This window comes from Microtus pennsylvanicus, chromosome 4 (assembly GCF_037038515.1).
Source record: "Microtus pennsylvanicus isolate mMicPen1 chromosome 4, mMicPen1.hap1, whole genome shotgun sequence".
Taxonomy (NCBI): Eukaryota; Metazoa; Chordata; class Mammalia; order Rodentia; family Cricetidae; genus Microtus; species Microtus pennsylvanicus.
In genome coordinates, this window is record NC_134582.1 from 67,782,106 (window position 1) to 67,800,129 (window position 18,024).

General features: G+C 44.7%; 1 protein-coding gene across 4 annotated transcripts in view; it reads left to right on the top strand.

The window, feature by feature from the left end:
- Osbpl1a (oxysterol binding protein like 1A) overlaps nucleotides 1-17,945 on the top strand; it is a 186,476-nt gene extending 168,531 nt beyond the window's left edge. For all 4 annotated transcript variants that reach the window (XM_075969282.1, XM_075969283.1, XM_075969285.1 and 1 more), the window contains 10 exons: nucleotides 1,825-1,959; nucleotides 3,599-3,696; nucleotides 5,879-6,061; nucleotides 8,837-8,944; nucleotides 9,348-9,437; nucleotides 9,647-9,773; nucleotides 13,561-13,677; nucleotides 14,141-14,264; nucleotides 15,353-15,443; nucleotides 16,898-17,945. In XM_075969282.1, coding sequence (XP_075825397.1) covers nucleotides 1,825-1,959; nucleotides 3,599-3,696; nucleotides 5,879-6,061; nucleotides 8,837-8,944; nucleotides 9,348-9,437; nucleotides 9,647-9,773; nucleotides 13,561-13,677; nucleotides 14,141-14,264; nucleotides 15,353-15,443; nucleotides 16,898-17,000 — 1,176 coding nt within the window. In that variant the 3' untranslated portion in view covers nucleotides 17,001-17,945. The remainder of the gene's footprint in view (nucleotides 1-1,824; nucleotides 1,960-3,598; nucleotides 3,697-5,878; nucleotides 6,062-8,836; nucleotides 8,945-9,347; nucleotides 9,438-9,646; nucleotides 9,774-13,560; nucleotides 13,678-14,140; nucleotides 14,265-15,352; nucleotides 15,444-16,897) is intronic.
- The last annotated feature ends 79 nt before the right edge of the window (nucleotides 17,946-18,024 follow it).

Genomic DNA, 18,024 nt, shown 5'->3' on the forward strand with positions numbered 1-18,024 from the left:
TTTCATTTTTTAGACCATTTTTGGTGTGTATAAAAATTGTTGAAGTTCTAAGAGTTGTTAAAGCCCTCTTTTGGTGTATCTGCAGCTTGTACTGTGGTTGGTGTCCCTCATAGAATACACTTAATGGACACGCCTTGCTCCCGAGCTTGTAGCTGACATGGGGTTTGTTCCTGGCTGTTGTATGCTCATGTCCCGACTCTGAGTTGATGCCCTGTGCGCCACATCCTGTACACCATCCCTCTTAGAGCCAGCCACCTGCTGGCTTTCATACTGTTCTTCTGGTAGTGGTGATAGAGAAAGAGGAGGAGAGAGGGAGGAGAGAGAAGTAAAGAACGTTTCTAAGTGGAAGAGAAAAGAGAAGCCTGGTACATGTTAGTTAAAAGACGCCTTTGTTGTCCTATTGTCTGTGACTTACTGTAAAGGTAACTCTGGGTTGAATGAGATCTTAGCTATGTATAGCTGAACCTTCTTCCTCCTCTCCCTATAAAGACAACAGGAATGTTCTCTTTGATGTGTTGAGCTGCTACTTGCCTAGTCTACATTTTCTGGCTGTTTTAACTGCACTTCATAGCAGTTTTGTGAAGTCTGTGTATAATTTTAATTGTGTAGGAGAGTAAGAGGCAGATGTAGGGAAGAGCTAGAGTTGAGTCTGGCGGCATTCATCCAGGGCTGTTTACCTGGCCAGGTGGATCCTGCCAGATCCCCAAGGGAAACATTCTAGAGTACTAAGTTTTTTGCTTTTAATGACATTTTGAAAGTACCTGTGATGATACTTGCTGGCAGTACATGTAAACGGAGAGGAAGATGGTACGTCCATGTCAGAGAGCCCTGTCCAGTGGACAGAGGGATCTAAATCATCTTATAAACAGATATCCTTCTGAGGTCAGCCCACACTTATGCAAGGATGATATACTCAGAAAAGCAATGTCAACCAAAATGGCCTTAAGTTTCTTTTAGACATTATCCATAAAAATGTACATGACTGATCCCTAGTCCACTGGGCAGGATGACCATAAAAGTGGTGTATATGACTGATCCCTAGTCCATTGGGACTAGGAGAACGTAAGAGCCAGCTAGATAGTTTGCTGGGTTAAGGCACCTGCTGTAAAACAGGAGGACCCACATGGTGGGAGGAGAAAACTGACCTCTCCCTCCTCATGTGCCCTGTGGACACACACATCAGCACATACATCCCCACATGATAAATACACCTAAGAATAAGTTGGGGGTTTTGAGATGAACTTAGATGTATTGTGGTCTTGAGTTTGTCTGAGCCGACGATGACCCATGATTTCACCCCAGACCCCAGCTGATTAGTAGTCCGTGAAAAGGGTTGGCAGGGAAAGTTTCAGAAGGTTGGCCTTGCCAGAGAGACAAGAAAACAACTGGAAAGTTGCTTGTTAGTGGCTTGCTTGACAGTTTCTGATTGGGTCTTGTTTGCTTATGCAATAACCCTAGGTGTCAGGGCCACCTCTATCCCCCTGTTAGCTTTTCAACACCAATGTGAAGATGGTTTTTGTGCCCCCATCACCTGTACCCACTTCTTGTGCTGCTCTGAGGTAGACTTACCACTGCCATCCACTCATGCTTGCATTATGTTGGGCATTCTGTGAAGCCGAGAAGAATGTTTGGTTTGTATTTTCTTGAATTGCTAGATACTCCATAATGTAAGATATTTGTAAAGATTTATAAGCTGAACTGGTTTTAATTCCGTTCTTGAGTTGGGCTTTTCTGTTTCTTCCTTTTCAGGAACACTATGTAAAGAGCAGCAGACACATTTGCTGTTTGTAAATTGATAAAACAGGTTCCGTTTCTTCCTCACAGGAGCTGTCTAAGATCACAATGCCCGTCATATTCAATGAGCCGTTGAGCTTCCTGCAGCGGCTCACTGAGTACATGGAACACACTTACCTCATCCACAAAGCCAGCTCGTTCGCAGACCCGGTGGAAAGGATGCAGGTATGCAGCCGTGACCCTCGGGAGAAGTGTTCACCTCAGACACTTGCTTCTCACCTCCTCCCCAGCCCACTCACAAACACAGATATTCACACATGTACAGGCACTGACATACCTGCTCACACACATGTGTCCTGGTGCAAAGTCCCGCTGGGGATAGGACATTCTCAGAGCTTCAGAGTCTTTTGCTTTCGGTCCCCTTGGCCATCCTCTGGGGATTATAACTAGTGAAGACTGAAGGAGATTTCAAGAACCACAGAAGAGTCACACAAGCACACCTGGCTATGGGAAGCTCTTCCCCAGTCTCCAGATTAGAAGGTAGCATGTGGTGATGAGGAAATTGACGTTTCTTATTTCAAACTTTATTAAGGATCTTCTCAAAAAAAGATGAATATAGTTACAGACACATGTTTATGTTGTGTGTATGCTCCAGTATGCCTGTTCATAAACACTCAAGTAACAAGAAGTTGAACTTTTTAGTTTTCAAAATCAAAGATGTTTGTGTGGTATAGATGGATGTTAAGACACAAGCCAAGTACAATAGATAATATGCTTCTCCAGACAAAACAGTGTCTGTTCTTTCATTCCTATAAATGGTATTTAACTTCTTTGGTGTCTTATCCGGGGTTTCTATTGCTGTGATAAAACACCATGCCCATAAGAATCTTGAAAAGGAAAGGGTTTATTTTATCTTATAGTTCCACATCACAGTCCTTCACTAAGGGAAGTCATGGCAGGAACTTGGAGGCAGGAGCTGATGCAGAGGCCATGGAGGGTAGCTGCTTACTGGCTTGTTCCTCATGGCTTGTTCAGCCTGCTTCCTTGTAGGACCTACAAGCACAGCCCAAGGGTGGCACCAGCCACAGTTGGCTGAGTCCTCCTGATCAATCCTCATCAAGCACATGCAACCCAGGCTGGCCCACAGGCCAATCTGGTAGGGACAGTTTCTCAGTTACATTGTTTAGTTTTGCATCTCTTTTTCTCAATCCTAAATGTATAGTTGGTGTCCATAGGCTACACATTCATGGACTCAACCAGCCTCAGGCACACTGTAAAGACTAGAACTACACCTTTAACTGAATATGCTGTCTTTTTCTTTGCTATCATTCCCTGAGGGAACAGTCTTTTACATTGTCTTAGCTATTATAAATAACTAGAAAATATAGTATATACAAGAGGGTGTGTGTAAGTTAAAAGCATGTGCTGTCCCATTTTACAAGGCTTGAGTATGCACAGACTGACACCTGGGGTGTATGTTAGAACCAGTTGCTCTTAGTGACAACTAGGATTTAAAGTTTTAAAAACTTTTGCATATTAGAAGTTTTTAGAATTTACAGATTATTAAGCTTTTACATATAAAACGTCAACATATTAGAAGTAACTGGCTTAAAGAGTTTGAAAGTCCTTGGCACAATTGGAGCGCTCACAGGCTATCACAAAAGCCATCTGTGCCCGAGAAGAACACTGTAGGAAGAGATCCGGGCCTTCTGTTTGGAGTGGACAAGCTCCTGCAGTAGCTCTAGAAAGCCGGATTAAGAACCACACTGCTTCAGCTGCTCACTGTCTTCTGTGCGGCTTTGGCTCCGGAGAGAGGGTTGCGAACTGGCTGTTAATTCTTATGCAATGCTCTGCTCTGTTCCAGTGTGTAGCTGCATTTGCTGTGTCTGCTGTTGCTTCTCAGTGGGAGCGTACTGGAAAGCCCTTCAACCCACTTCTGGGAGAGACTTATGAATTAGTTCGGTGAGGTCTTTCATGCCATTCAGATGGCTTGTTGAATGTGCATGACTTAATAGATTTTTTTTCAATGAAGGATAATGGTTATTTTTGTGTTTCCCTAAACATTTTGTGTGTGTGTGTGTGTGTGTGTGTGTGTGTGTGACTGTGTGTGTGACTGAAACACAATAATTATTTTGATGTCGGTGTCTGGGAAAATAGACATGCAATGTACCATCATAAAACACAGTTGCAAGGTTTCAGTGTTCCTGACCTTCAAGGATTAACTAGCCTCCTTTTTTAGGTAGATCACATGACACCATCAGGGTTTTAGGTTTTCTATTGCTGTGATAGAAAACCATGACCAAAATCAACTCTGGGAGGAAAGAGTTTATTTCACTCACAATTCCCTATCACTGTTCATCGTTAAAAGCAGTGAGGACAGGAACTCACACAGGGCAGGAACCCAGAGGTAGGAGCTGCTTATGGGCTTGCTCCCTATGGCTTGCTAGGGCCCAAGATCACAGCCCAAAGATGGCACCACCCACAATGGACTGGGTCCTCCCCCTGTCAGTCACTAATTAAGAAAATGCCCTAAAGGCTTGCTTACAACCTAATCTTGTGGAGGCATTTTCTTAATTGAGGCTCCCTCCTTTCAGAGATACAAAACTAGCCAACACATCAGGGCAGAAACTCAAGACAGGAACCCAGAGGCAGGAACTGAAACAGATGGTGGAAAAGTGTGGTTTACTGGTTTGTTTGCTCATCCTGCTTTCTTACCCTATCCAGGACCACCTACCCCAGGGGCAGCACTGCCAACAGGCAGGCAGGCAGGCAGGGGCTCCCACATCAATCATTCATCAAGAAACTGTCCTACCTGCTTGCTATAGGCAGATGGGTTTGTGTCAAGTTGAGAAAAACCAACCAGCACACTAGGAATAGTGGTGCATATAATCCTAACACTCAGGAGGCAGAGGCAAATGGATCTCTGTGAGTTCAGGCTAGCTTAGTCTATATAGTTCAGACTAGCCAGGGTTATATCCTGAGATATTGTCCCCCCACCCCCTCCATATGTATGTATGTGTGTGTATATATACACACACACACATATAAAATTATGGCCATATTAATATGTGGTAACTGTAGGATTCCTGCACTAGCTTGTTTGTGGTTTATGTGTAACTAGAGGATATCATTTGACTTCATCTTTTGTGTTTTCCTCCTTTTCTTAGCACCTGTTTTGATCATATTTATCCATCCTGTAGATACTATAAATAGAAATGCCACATTTTTCTAGCTCATATAAAAGGAATGATGTTTTAAATCTGATGAATAATTGTAGTTGTAAGCCCCCTGAGGTATGAATGGCCAGGCTCTGTCCCCAGACTATCTGTTACCTGCCAGCTGCTATATCCTACAGATCAGGCCACAGAATCCCACCAATCCCGGGCCACCCTGGAAAGCTCTTCCTCCTCCCCCAAACCCTATATAAAGCCTGCCTTCTGCTCACTTTGCTGTTTCTCTCCCTAGCAGAGGCAGCCACCCTCCTGTGTTCTTCTCAGTCAGTCTCTTGTGAGATTTATTGTGCCATGTGACTTTGTGGCATTCCTTGGCTTCTTGCCCCTTAGAGCCATAACACTAACAGTAGTAGTCATTGTTCCCATTACTGTCACCAAAATACAGGAGCTCCTGAAGGAGGAAGAGCTTGCTTTGCCTTCTAGCTGGAGAGGATACAGGAAGGGCATGGCAGGGAAGGCATAGCTGGAGGAATGTGTGAAGCTAGTTCTATTGCGTCTGCAGTCAGGAAGCAGAGAGCAGAAGGGTTCCATGCTATCAAACCTCCCAGCCAGCCTCCAGTGATTCACCCCATTAAGGCTCCACCTCCTAAAGGTCCCACAGCCTTCCAAAACAGCACCAGCAGCTGGGGACCAAGGTTTCAAAACTACACACAGCCATAATGTTTGTGTAAATCACCCAGTTCATATGAATGTCCTATATTTTAATATGATAAGTAATTAGCTAGCTCCAACAGCATGAAACAAAAAGTAGCTTAGGTTATGTTTGTGTTGTTCCTCGTGTTAGGTTGTACTGTAATAAGGATGATAATAAAAATTGTTTTTCTTCATTGAACATTTTCCTAAATATTTTAACACATACAATGACAGTCAATTGCAGTGATACATTTGTTCTTTTTTGTTTTAATCTTAAGAGATGACCTTGGATTTAGACTCATCTCAGAACAGGTCAGCCATCACCCCCCAATCAGTGCATTCCACGCAGAGGGGCTAAACAATGATTTCATCTTCCATGGCTCAATTTACCCCAAACTGAAGTTCTGGGGGAAGAGTGTTGAAGCAGAACCTAAAGGAACCATCACCTTGGAGCTTTTAGAGTAAGTACAGGAGAACCACTCTGTCTTGTGTCTGCACATGCGCAGGCAGGCCACGCTGTTGTAGGATTAACTCTGTGGCAGCTTACGACACTAGTGTCTGGATGCCATGGTGCCCAAGCTTTGTCTAAAGGATCCTTCTAAATTAATTCACCCTGAAAAGTGACAGTTGTGTAACATGTTGGACATTAGGTTTTTGGGAAGCTCTCTTCTGCAGGGTTAGCTTTAAAGGCTAAAGCATTTCTAAGTAAGCTCACATCTACTCCCCTCTCCCACCTGCTGACTGGGACTAGAAACCCTGGGCAGGAGCCACAAAGCAACATCCTGGGACTGTGACCAGTGAGGACAGCAAACTGGGAGAAAAGTTAAGTTTTGCAGTAAGATTCCTGGTTTTATATTTCTCTCCATGCTAAGAGTCTGAGCAGCAAATTACAAAATGTCACTAGAAGCAAACAGAAGAGGTTCCAAAAGAAACCCTCTTGTCTTTCCTTAGAGATCCCAGAAGGAGCCCCTAAGAGACATAAAGACTATTGAAAATATGACTTGGGTTTCCTCCTAGTCTTTTCCCAAAATGAATACTCAGGCCTCTGATTCTCTCCTATAATAGCTGCTGCTACTTCAGTTATAGTATCTGCAACTGAGAAAACACTCAGCAGCCACAGGATCTGGATGAAGGAATGAGAACTATTGGTATTGGCCCAGAAGCTCAGACCCCGGTTTAAGGGTAGAGGTGGTATCTTGAAACACAAATGTGTGGTGGGGAGGGAAACCACTCCTCTCCTAAACCAAGCTTCATGACCTTCCCCCCAGATGGTGCACCAAAGGCATTGAGATCTATGGCCAGAGGCCAGATCCCTGCATAGCTGCTGCGGGATGCGACTGAGGAGCATTGTAAAGACTTTGGAAAGTGTAGTGACGGAATCAGGGCCCACAGAAGGAGGGTCAGGACTTATGGCCTGACATTACGTCAATTGCCTTCAGTCAAAACCAAAATCAGTATTCTCTGGATTTCAAGAGGACAGCAAATCTCATAAAACTCGAGTATCTTGAATATAATTTAGAATATTTGGCTTTACTAAGAAACTGAAGAAAAAAAACAACAGCGAACCCTCAGCTCCCAGTGAAAGGGCAGTCAACAGCCTCTAAGCCCAGAATGACCCAGAGTCAGTGTCACTCTGCTGCTGAAGATAAGGTGACCAGAGCTGGCTATTCTACATGCAAGTAGCTGGACATTTTAGTACCAACACGTGTAGCAGGGGAATACAGGACGTGCTCAGAGCAGCATGAAGATGGTGGAACTGGGATGATGGAGGATACCCCCTGGAGCCTCAGTCCAGTTGTGATGCTGATTCTTCCCAGTAGTTTCCATAAAGCTAGATCAGAGCCTCTGTGGGGTGGGGTGGGGGTGGTCCCCCATTTAAACCAAGAGCTCACTGATGGAGCTGATCTCATCAGCCAGCTTGCCCAGGGCATCCCTCACCTTCTGACATTTCTGTGGGTGCTAGATGAAGACTCTGGTCTTTATGTGAACAGCACAGCTCAAGAGCCATCTCCATAAGGGGAGGGAGCGGCTCTGTAGGCATAAAGGAATTGATTTTAAATTTACATGGAAAAGCAAATGGAATTGAACAACCAAAACTACTGACAATGTTGAAAAGGAGCAAAACAACTAAGATGCTGAGCTGAGACCAAGATTTAGCTTTTGTGAGACCCTTCAGTGGCATTACTGCAGCAGAGCAGGGAAGAGTCCAGAAACGAGCGCCACAGAGACGTGGTCAGCATAAGCCATTGACTAAGAAAGTCAGACTGTAAAGCTTTGGGGAGCAAATAGAAAATGTTCGAAGTTTGTGTTATGTAGAGATCTAAATGGGAAAGCCCAGTGCAGTCTGCTTCAGAGACTGCACTAGGTTAAAGCTCTCTCTGAGAGACACTATGCACGGGACGAAAGACACGCTGTAGACTACTAGAAATGACACTCCTAACAAAAGGTGTTGTCTAGAACATATAAAGACCCTGAAATAATTATAACTCCACAAGGGATTTGTACCATGAGTTTTGAGGTTTGGGGTAAACTGGAAGGGACTGTATCTGGAAAATGCCAAACAGACCTTCATTTTTATTTTCTACCTCTAATTTTTCTGTTTGTGTTTCACAAAGCTCTTGAATACAGGTTGAATATTCCTTTTCATAAAGGCCTGGGAGACAACTATGTCATATTTAGGAGACTCTGGATCTTGGAATGTCATGTAACTTTTGCCAGTTGAATGAACACACTGTCTGAAAGTCCAAGATCCACAATGCTCTGGAATCAAAGGCCTTTTGATTTTCCTGTCAGTGCAAATATTTGGGAGTTTGAACTTTTGAATTAGGGTCATTCAACTTGTGTACAGTTTATTTTTAAAACAGTAAGAATGGGCAGGTAATACCTGTTTTGCTGTGAGTTAATATTGGTGTGGGGTGTATATGCGTCCATACGTGTGTGTGCCTACGTGTTTGAGTGTGTTTGTAGAGGCCAAAAGTCAGTCTATCAGATGTCTCGCTGACTGGAACCAGTGGGCCCCTGCTTCCGTTGCTATGGTTACAGGTGTCTTTCACACCCTGCCTTCACACAGTTGCTGGGGATTGAACTCGGGTCCTGGTGCTTGTGCAGCAGGCACGTTACCACCAAGCCAGTTCCCAGCCTGATTCGTTGTTATGAATGACTCTTGAAGCAAGCTCCTTTTTTTAGACTAATTGGTTCTTCTCAGCTACTTCTCTGGGTTTGGGGTTGTTTTTTAGACATAATGAAGCATACACGTGGACAAACCCCACCTGCTGTGTGCACAACATCATCGTGGGCAAACTCTGGATCGAGCAGTACGGCAATGTGGAAATCATAAACCACAAGTAAGGTGCACTCAGGCTCCGCCTGTACTCTTCCTTTCCTCAGTCTCTTCCAAAGGCCTCATGACCCGATAGGAGCGGGATGGGATCCTTCCATTTGTAAGAGCACTCACTGCTGCCATTTCTGTGTACACAGACTGGCCCGATGTGTCGCCTCTGCCACTCACTCAGGGTAGGGTAGGTCAGATAGGAGTGTGGAGTCATTATGAAAAATTAGTTTCAGATTCTGTCACTTATTTTCGGCGAATGCTTCCGAGCTTTGTCTCGTGCGGGCACTGCTGATGGGAGAAGGGTGGCTGTGGAGAATCAGTCAGCAGTACTGCCCCCGGGAAGGCCATCCTGCTCACCGTTCTCAACTGCTTCCTTGGCATTGCTCCGCCATGTGAATTTAGCCTTTGTTTTGTAGGACTGGGGACAAATGTGTGTTGAATTTTAAGCCTTGTGGTCTTTTTGGCAAGGAATTACACAAAGTTGAAGGCTACATACAAGATAAAAGGTAAGGTTTCTTTTTCAACATTGACTGCAAATGCTTATTTAGATGTTTGTGTTCAAGTGTGCTGCCTGATTAACGGGTATCCGAATAACAGAAGTCTTCTGAAAGGAAATACCTGTTTCTCTAAAGGATGGGCTTACAAAAATATAGCAACGTTAACTCCAGCACAGCACGGGCTTGATTGGTAACTAAACAACAGTCTCTCTCGGCAGCAAAAGGAAACTCTGTGCTCTCTACGGGAAGTGGACTGAGTGCTTGTACAGTGTTGACCCTGCCACTTTCGACGCCTACAAAAAGAATGATAAGAAAACCACGGAAGAGAAGAAGAATAGCAAACAGGTGAACACAGTGAGGTGGTGCTGGCAGCTGGACTCTTGCATGTGTATGGGCCCTTCTGGAGCTGCCTGTGTGCTGCTACCACATGGCTTCTTCTCCTTGCATCCTGTGAATGAACCGATAGCTGTCCTCCTTAGCGGAAAATGTCAGGCTGGAGCTGCTGGTGGTTGGTGCACACAATTAGTGTTGCTTTGGAAAGTTGGTCCCCATCTTGATGACACAGTGGTGTGTTTCCCTCCTGTTCTTGTGCATTAGAGGTAGAAATGGTCCAAGTATATAGGCTCCGCTCAGGCGTTCTCAATCGCTGTATCACTGATGTTGGTGCCGTCAGCTCAGGCTGTTGTCCTTGCACTGTTCTCTTCATGCTGAACCTTATTTGTGGGACATTCTCATCCCAATCACCGATAAGAACGAGGCTGCTGCCTGGCTACAGGCGTGCTTTAGCGTTCTGCTGACTTGTGTCTGCTTCCTGCAGTCAGAGTTGCTATGACCCGATGGGGACAGGAAATGCCCCTTTGGAGCCTGGCCAGGACAAGTGGGGACTCTGGGTTAGAAGCAATCTCTCATTTGTGAGCAGTACGCGCTCACATCATTTTTACCCTTGACCTCTGGATGACACCTCTAAAACTGTGTCTGGAAAGCACCTCTTTGCTAGGTGAATGGAGGTGTTTGCTTGCCTTCGTGAAGGTCTCAGAATAGTCTATGCTCTAGGTGAGATTAATGATGTCCTCTTTGCTCCAGGTATGCCCCCGTCTACCAGCCAAGCATTGTCTGATGGCTCAGTAAATGTGAACGTGCTGGCTGAGTCCTGACCCCCAGACTCACACCTATCAAGTCATAAAGCTGGGCCTTGTGGATGTTTCTTTCTTTTAAAAACTTCTTTTAATTAGGATACTAAGTGATGGGTTTTCTTTTGACATCTGTGTACATACACTTGCTCATATTTACTGTCTCATCACCCTCTCTCCTTCCTGTTTTCCTGTTCTCTTCTTGCCCTTCCTCCTAAATACTCACTTCTACTCTTCTGGTGTGCATGTGTGTGTAGCCTAGACCGTCCACATGAGAGACCGTGTGCTAGCTGTCAAAGTCCGGCTTATTTCATTACACATGATCACCTCACCTTTGTTTGTCTCCTCATTAACTCTTAAGTATACAAAGGTTTGTCTCAGAGGCTGGAAGCACATTTATTCACTGTAACTTTGTAATTAGGAGCTAGCCTTGGGCTTGAGGGACATTTTAACCGTTGGAGCACACAGCTCTGGTAAGCTCTAGGTTCCCTCAGCTGCATGTGCTTAACTCCTCCTATTCCTGCCTACATGCACCTCTCAGGGGTCCACCCACCGCCCTTTGCAGGATACCTTAGTGGAATGAAGAAGGAAATGTCCCAGAGCCCCAAGTCACTGACCTAGACCACGTGGCCACAGCTCCGCTAAGAGAAGGAACTTGGCAGAACAACTTCCTGAGTACACTTGTCATCCAGCCCTCTTACATAGTGTGGACAGCAAAGGACTCTGGCCAAACTCCAGAAACTACTCTTATATTCTGTTCTTTATGGAAAAGCAGCCTTTCCCTCGAGCTCTCCCCCGATCCACTTTCCCCTGCCCAGGTGCAGCCTGTCCTGTCCTGTCGCTGTTCCTGCGTACACTCCGTGCTCTCGGGCAGCCTTTGTTGGTACCGTTCCTCCCCTGCTGTTGGCTCCACTGTGTATTTCCTGAACGTGCCTCGACCAGAAGTTGTAGTTTTGTTAGCTGATGTGGAGGATCTCCCTGAACTTTCTAAATCTCTGAGTTCTTTGTGTTCTCCATTGTGATACTTGTTGGGTCCAGGGAGGTCATGCAAAGATGGGGACAGACCACCAAAGTCTAATAAACAAGAAGCAAACTTTATTCCACAAAACTAGATTCCAGGAAAATCAGAAGCAAACTTAAAAATTAAAAAATAAACACCGCAGGGCACAGAAGCGCATCAGCTAGCTGAGACCACAGCCAGAGATGGTGTTTGTTAGGCTGTGGCAAAAGGCCAGTTTCTGAACCCATCTTTTTATAGTAGGGGCACCAAGCATTAGGTCTGTCTGAACAAAGGAATTTTTATAATCTTGCCCCAACCCGTGGGTTAGTCAACGGAGACCCTAAGGAGGGGAGTGAGTTCTAACATCCATGGGTAACTATGTAGCTATCAAGAAATATGTTTCAGAGAAGATTACAGCTAAAGTCACTAATTGCAAGAAAACAGGTGTCTTTAGCAATTAGTCAGAAAAGGGACTGTTAGTAATACCAGAAGGTTAATAAATTAGAATTAATTGGTTCTTAGGCTGGGAACTTAGAAGATAGTGGAAAGCTTTTCACATTTATCTCGAGGTAAAACTCAGATACAGACTGCCATACTTTACAACCTCCATTGTCAGAGCTCATTAATTAGATGGTGTTTGTACCTTGTCCACTGTCAGTTAGATGGTGTTTGTACCTTGTCCACTGTCTGTCCTGGTATCTCGAGGCAGTGTATACTGGAGCCCCATGCCTCCCCTTTGATGGCACCAGTTTCCCATAACGGAGACAGTACCTAACCCAGAGGTCACGTATCTCCGTCTTCTAGAGGTTAACTCAGTTCATATCTGTCGTTCATCAAGGATGGCCAGGACACTACTCTAAGTTTACAGAGAGAAGCTCTGGCCTTGTAAATAAAACAGCCAGTTGTAAATGAAATGACCTAGGCTGATGGAGGCTTCTAAGTGTCTGATAAAATAGCTCACTGTGAATAATTGATCCTTGATCTGCTGAGGAAGCTGCTGACAGTCTGCTCTCATTCCCCTGGACTTGTAACTTTATATTTCTTTATTTCTACATTCTTATTTCTAGAATCTACATTTTTATTTTCTTATTCTTGGACTCTTCAATACTAACAACTTCCCCAGTTCAAATCAGCGGAGACTAAACATACAGAGTGAGGAGCTCTGGTTCACGGGAGGCAGGCCTAGGAAACCACTGGTCTCTGTTTTTGCCTGATAGTTTTGTAAGTTCTTCTTTTTGTCAGCTGTTCTGCAGAACCCTGCTGGCTCTTTGCCACTGACGAGCGTAGCTAAGTGGCCCCGTATGTAGTGTTTTGTTCTCACAGCTGTGCGTGCATCGACTTTTGCCTCTCTCCAGTGCAAATGTGTTGAAATGCATTTCAAACTTCTGCAGGAAATACTTGTCATTTGTGTTTAAAAGACTAGAAACTTTAGCGCTCTAGTAAAGAAGGATCGTGGCAACAAGGCCTTGAATGCAAATACAGTATTAGGATAAGGCTGAGAGTCATGGACACCCAGCGCTTGTCATCCTTGACAGGAGAAGGGACAAACAGCATCCAGCAGCCCTGCAGTCCGTCTCTTGCTTCACCAGTGTTTGGATAAGCAGCTGTGACTACCTTGTTGTGTGTGCTTTGCTGCTTTACTCCTTTCTGCTCTGGGCCCCATTCCTCAGTTACTCAGGCTAGCCTGAGGCTGTCAGCTGCCTTGCTGATTTGCATCCAGGGGCTTGTGGGTGGTGCTCTGGGGAGCCAGGAATGCTCTTTCCACTCTAGTGCAGGTGTGATCAACCGCCAATATAGGGCCCCTAGGAGCTAACGACACCTGAAGCTGAGCCTTTGCAGATCCTCATGCCCTGGGCCTGGGGCCCGCACATGCCCTGGCCTCTGTTTGACCTCCTGGGAAGCTGCTTTATGACAAGGAGTCTCAGCTCCACTGTGTGTGCTGAGACCTTGTTCAGTCTTCAGAACTCATAGTTGATGTTTAAAGCTTTGCCTGGCCTTCTAGACAAGTTCATCCGAGGAGTCTGATGAAATGCCGGTGCCAGATTCTGAGAGTGTCTTCATTATCCCTGGAAGTGTGCTCCTGTGGAGGATAGCCCCACGGCCTCCCAACTCCGCTCAGGTGAGTCCGGGCCCATTTACAGTAACTAGTTGACATCCAGCGTGGTGTCCTTTCTCAGTCAGCAGAGCCTTAGTCCTTTTAATTTGTCTGCTGTCACCGCCCATATGTCTACGTCACATGCCCTTTTGTCAAGCTGGCAGGTGTGCTGGATGGCGCTTCACTGAGGGTCTCTCTAACAGAGAGGAGGTAAGACAGACTGATGCTACAAGTGGAGACCCTCCAGCCCCAGCAGGACATGACTTTATTGACGGAAGCAGAAGGGATGTGTGCATGCTACCCTGTGAGGTCTGCTGGGAGCTGAATGTCCGCGTGATAGTGCAGATGGAGGCTTTAGCCATGTCCTCTCAGAAAAGCTGACCGTACTGTGGCCCTGGGAGGTATCACTGCCAGATTAGATGCCTTCTTTCAGGGCTTCCTGCCTGGTCTTGGTAGGCGTTTTCTTGATTGCTTGTTTATGTTTCAGATGTATAATTTTACCAGCTTCGCAATGGTTTTGAATGAAGTAGACAAGGAGATGGAGAGTGTGATTCCCAAGACGGACTGTAGGCTGCGGCCTGACATCAGAGCCATGGAGAATGGAGAGATAGGTAAGGAGCCTGCCCTCAGGGTGGGGCTTCTGGCTCCCTTCATCCTGGTCTCTGCTAGCATCATTGCAGTACTCAGAGTTTTAGCTCCTTTTATGTTAAAATCCAGCAACTTTGGTTTTGAATTTGAAAATCTGAGCTCAGCCTTGCTTAAACTCAAACTCATTGCTTGAAAGGTGCTCCGGATGGAGTCCACTGCACTGCGTGTGGCTAGCGAAGACTTGGCTGCTCTGAACTGTAGTCTGCAGACTTCACTATGTCTTTCAAAGTGCAGCCTCTGAGCCTCATAAGAGTGCAGCTTCCTCCTCACTGACACATAAAGTGTGAAACTTCTAATGACTCGGTCGATATCAAAAAGGGGCAGTTTCCCCTCCTGGGAAAGAGCTGCTTCCGTGAGGAAGAGCTTGCAGCTGGTGTTAGCATGTGCTGGTCAGCCTCGACAGTGTGAGTGCTGAAGCTGTTCAATTACTTAGGAATAGACTGAAGGAAATCTCTGAGGTCTCACTCAGAATTTTCAATAATCTCACTTTTATTCAGTTTTTCTACTAAGTTTTCATGGAAGCATTTTAACCTAACATTTGTGGCCATAATAATAAGATGTTGTTTCTGGTAGAAGCAGGAGCTGCTGGGTGGCATTTGATCAAAGCCTATTATACACATGTATGAAATTCTTACACAGTGAAAGATGAAAAAACAAAGAACAAAAGGAAATGACTGTCAGTAATTCTTTTGTCTAACTTGAGTTGGTTCTGACGGTCGGTCTTAGGGCTTCATACACACTAGGTAAATACACTACTGGAATAGACCTCTAGCTAGGCTTCATACACACTAGGTACATACACTGCTGGAAAAGACCTCCAGCTCTCTGCTTTACCTTTTGAGAAAGGGTCTTATATAAGTTGCTCAAGCTGGCCTTGAACTTAGGATCCTCCGAATTTTCAAATATCTAAGATTCCAGACCTGTGCCACCATGTAATACACTAGTGTGCATATAATAAAGGCCCACATGGACAGTGATGTCTGTAGTTACTGCTCTTAGTGCCATGCCCGGCATTCTCAGCATAATGTGCTTTTCACTGGCCTTATTTTAGATCAAGCTAGTGAAGAAAAGAAACGGCTTGAGGAAAAACAAAGAGCAGCCCGCAAAAACAGATCCAAGTCAGAAGAGGACTGGAAGACAAGGTGCGTGCCTGTTCTGTGTGGCTTTGCCATCTTGTAGGCTGCTGTGTGTGAATGACAGGGATATCAGACACTGAAGACAGAGCAAGGGTCCATAGCCCTGCTCATCTGCTCCAGGCCTCAGAGGAGTACAGTATTCTAAAGTGTTAAAACCAAGAGTTGTGTTTGTGACAGGAGAAACGGCTTGACACGTTATGGTTATAATGTTCTTCCACAGTCATTACAGGGGAGATTAGTTTAGCAAATTTATCTTTTTTCCTTATCCAACATTCTTTCAATATTGAAAAGGCAAAGTACAATCCAGAGTTAGATTTGAACATGAAAATACACATTTTTTGGTCACATCTATGAGTAAATTACAGGATCGTTCATATGTGCATATATAATGCATCATTAATTTAGGTAGTTCCTTTTCTAAACACAAGGGGTTAGACATGATGGAATTAGGGTTTAGAAAAAGCAATATTGTGGACAGTATCAAATATCTGACTTTTGACTGGGCTAAGAGTTGCTGGGTAGTCTCCTGTTTTATTAGAGTCCCTTGTAACTGCTGCTCCATGACTCACTTAAATGTCAAAGCCAACATGGGCATAATTTTGCAAGCATTCCAGTAGACATGATAGTTGTTTTGCATCTTACTAAAGAATCTACAAATGCTTTGACAGCTTCTACCCCAAGTGTTTGGATTTACTCACATAATAGTTTTTGCCAAAGAATGAGTGAAGGATGTGTGGGTGTCAGGCACAGGCAAATGGCTGCTATGGCTGAGTAAAGGGGCAGGAGCTCGGCACTCCTCCCTTTCTTCCTTGTGTGTACCCCAGGGCACTCCTCCCTTTCTTCCTTGTGTGTACCCCAGGTCCCTAAACTCTGAAATACAGTGTGAAAGCTGTGCCAACATGCTGGGCTGCTGTGCATTGCTGTACCTGGGGTGGATGCTACATTTTTTGAGAGACAGGGAAATGATTGAGGCAGCTCACTGGATTAGGACAGCTTAAAATGAAAGCTAGCTCAGGAATCCAAATTGAGACCCCGTGAAGTCTGGACTGGGTTGGTCTCACTGGGTGTTTGTAGCATAGCGGAGGAGGGAGCCATAGCCTTTGGCATCTACCAGCAGGTGGAGCTGCTCTGATAGCTCACCTGTAAAACAGAGGGAGCATATGAACTCCGCAAGCACTGCCCACCCTGCCTGCTGCGCGTATGTGTTCCCATTGGTGTCACAGAAGGCAGCCTCAAGGGTGACGGCAAGTAGGACAACCCACTGCCAACTGCTGTAGACCGTAGCAACCTTTGCCTGAAGATATTGTGGACATATATTCTCTGACTAGAAACACTGTCACTTCTTGAGGGTCTCTGAGGAAATACATGACACACAGGGCCAACTACTAGAAGTTAAACAACAGTGTTCCGTGGGTTCTGAGTCATTTGCTCTCTGAATTTTATCTTTTCTCATTGGACAGGTGGTTCCATCAAGGTCCTAACCCCTACAATGGAGCACAGGACTGGATTTACTCTGGCAACTACTGGGACAGAAACTACTTCAATTTGCCTGATATTTATTAAAGTGCAGAGAAGTCAAGGTGTTTGGCTAATCGACATAAGTCTTAAGCTTAAGTTTTTAAATTTTCCCTTGGTTTCTACTCCTAAATTTTCATTTCATCCCACAAGGTAGGGTGTGGTCGCATTGGTGAAGGTCATAAGGAAAGTGAGGCCCTTGGCTTCCTGCATGCATCCTTGGAGTACTGTTTATGTACACCGAGCAGCTGCTGGAGGTACTGTGTAGTCTAACATTCAGCTTTATGGGATTCTGTAGTGATCCAAAAATCAAGTTGTCAATATTTTTATGCTATTATGCTTGAGTAGCTTAGGTATAGCTTTGAAATGTTTAACATTCTTCTGTACAATGTTATGTGCTCAAATGTAAAGGTTGTCATTTTATAAAAACTAAGTTGGTAAGATGACCTTTCAGGGAAATTAGTCCTCTCAATTTTACATTGCCACCTCCAAAATGGAGTAGAGGGGTGGGACAGACTCGGGAATTCCTGACTTGAAAATTCTAAACTGGAAAGGTATTTCCTTATCTTAGCACTCTGAATTTCCTTCCACACTCTGGGATCACTCTCATTAGAATTTACACAGATAGATTTTATGTTTGAACTGAAAATCACAAAAATGCCCTAGAAATAGATTTTAATCAATACCTAATGACAAACCTTCAAGCTTCAACTTCCAGTGGCAGATGCCACAGAGAAATCAAGCTGCACTCGTGTATTATAATCTGTGTAAGAGGAGGCCTTGTGCATTTTGAGTTTGCAAGGTACTGGAGACCTACTGTATAGTAGCTTTGCCCCTTTAATTGGGGTAATCTCATAGTATTTATCCAACCAAATCCCAGACTGAGATACTTGCCCTAGAGGGCCTAGGTAGCTTCCAGTAAGTTACTTTAATTGTATTAAAGTTAACAAGTGTTATAATGATGCTAAATAAAAGCTTTAGAATATTAAAAAAGTGTGAATGCTTTCAGAATTTCAGCTGATATTGTAACCTAACACTCAAAAGATGTCTGTCTCTAGGGCCAGAGAGACTG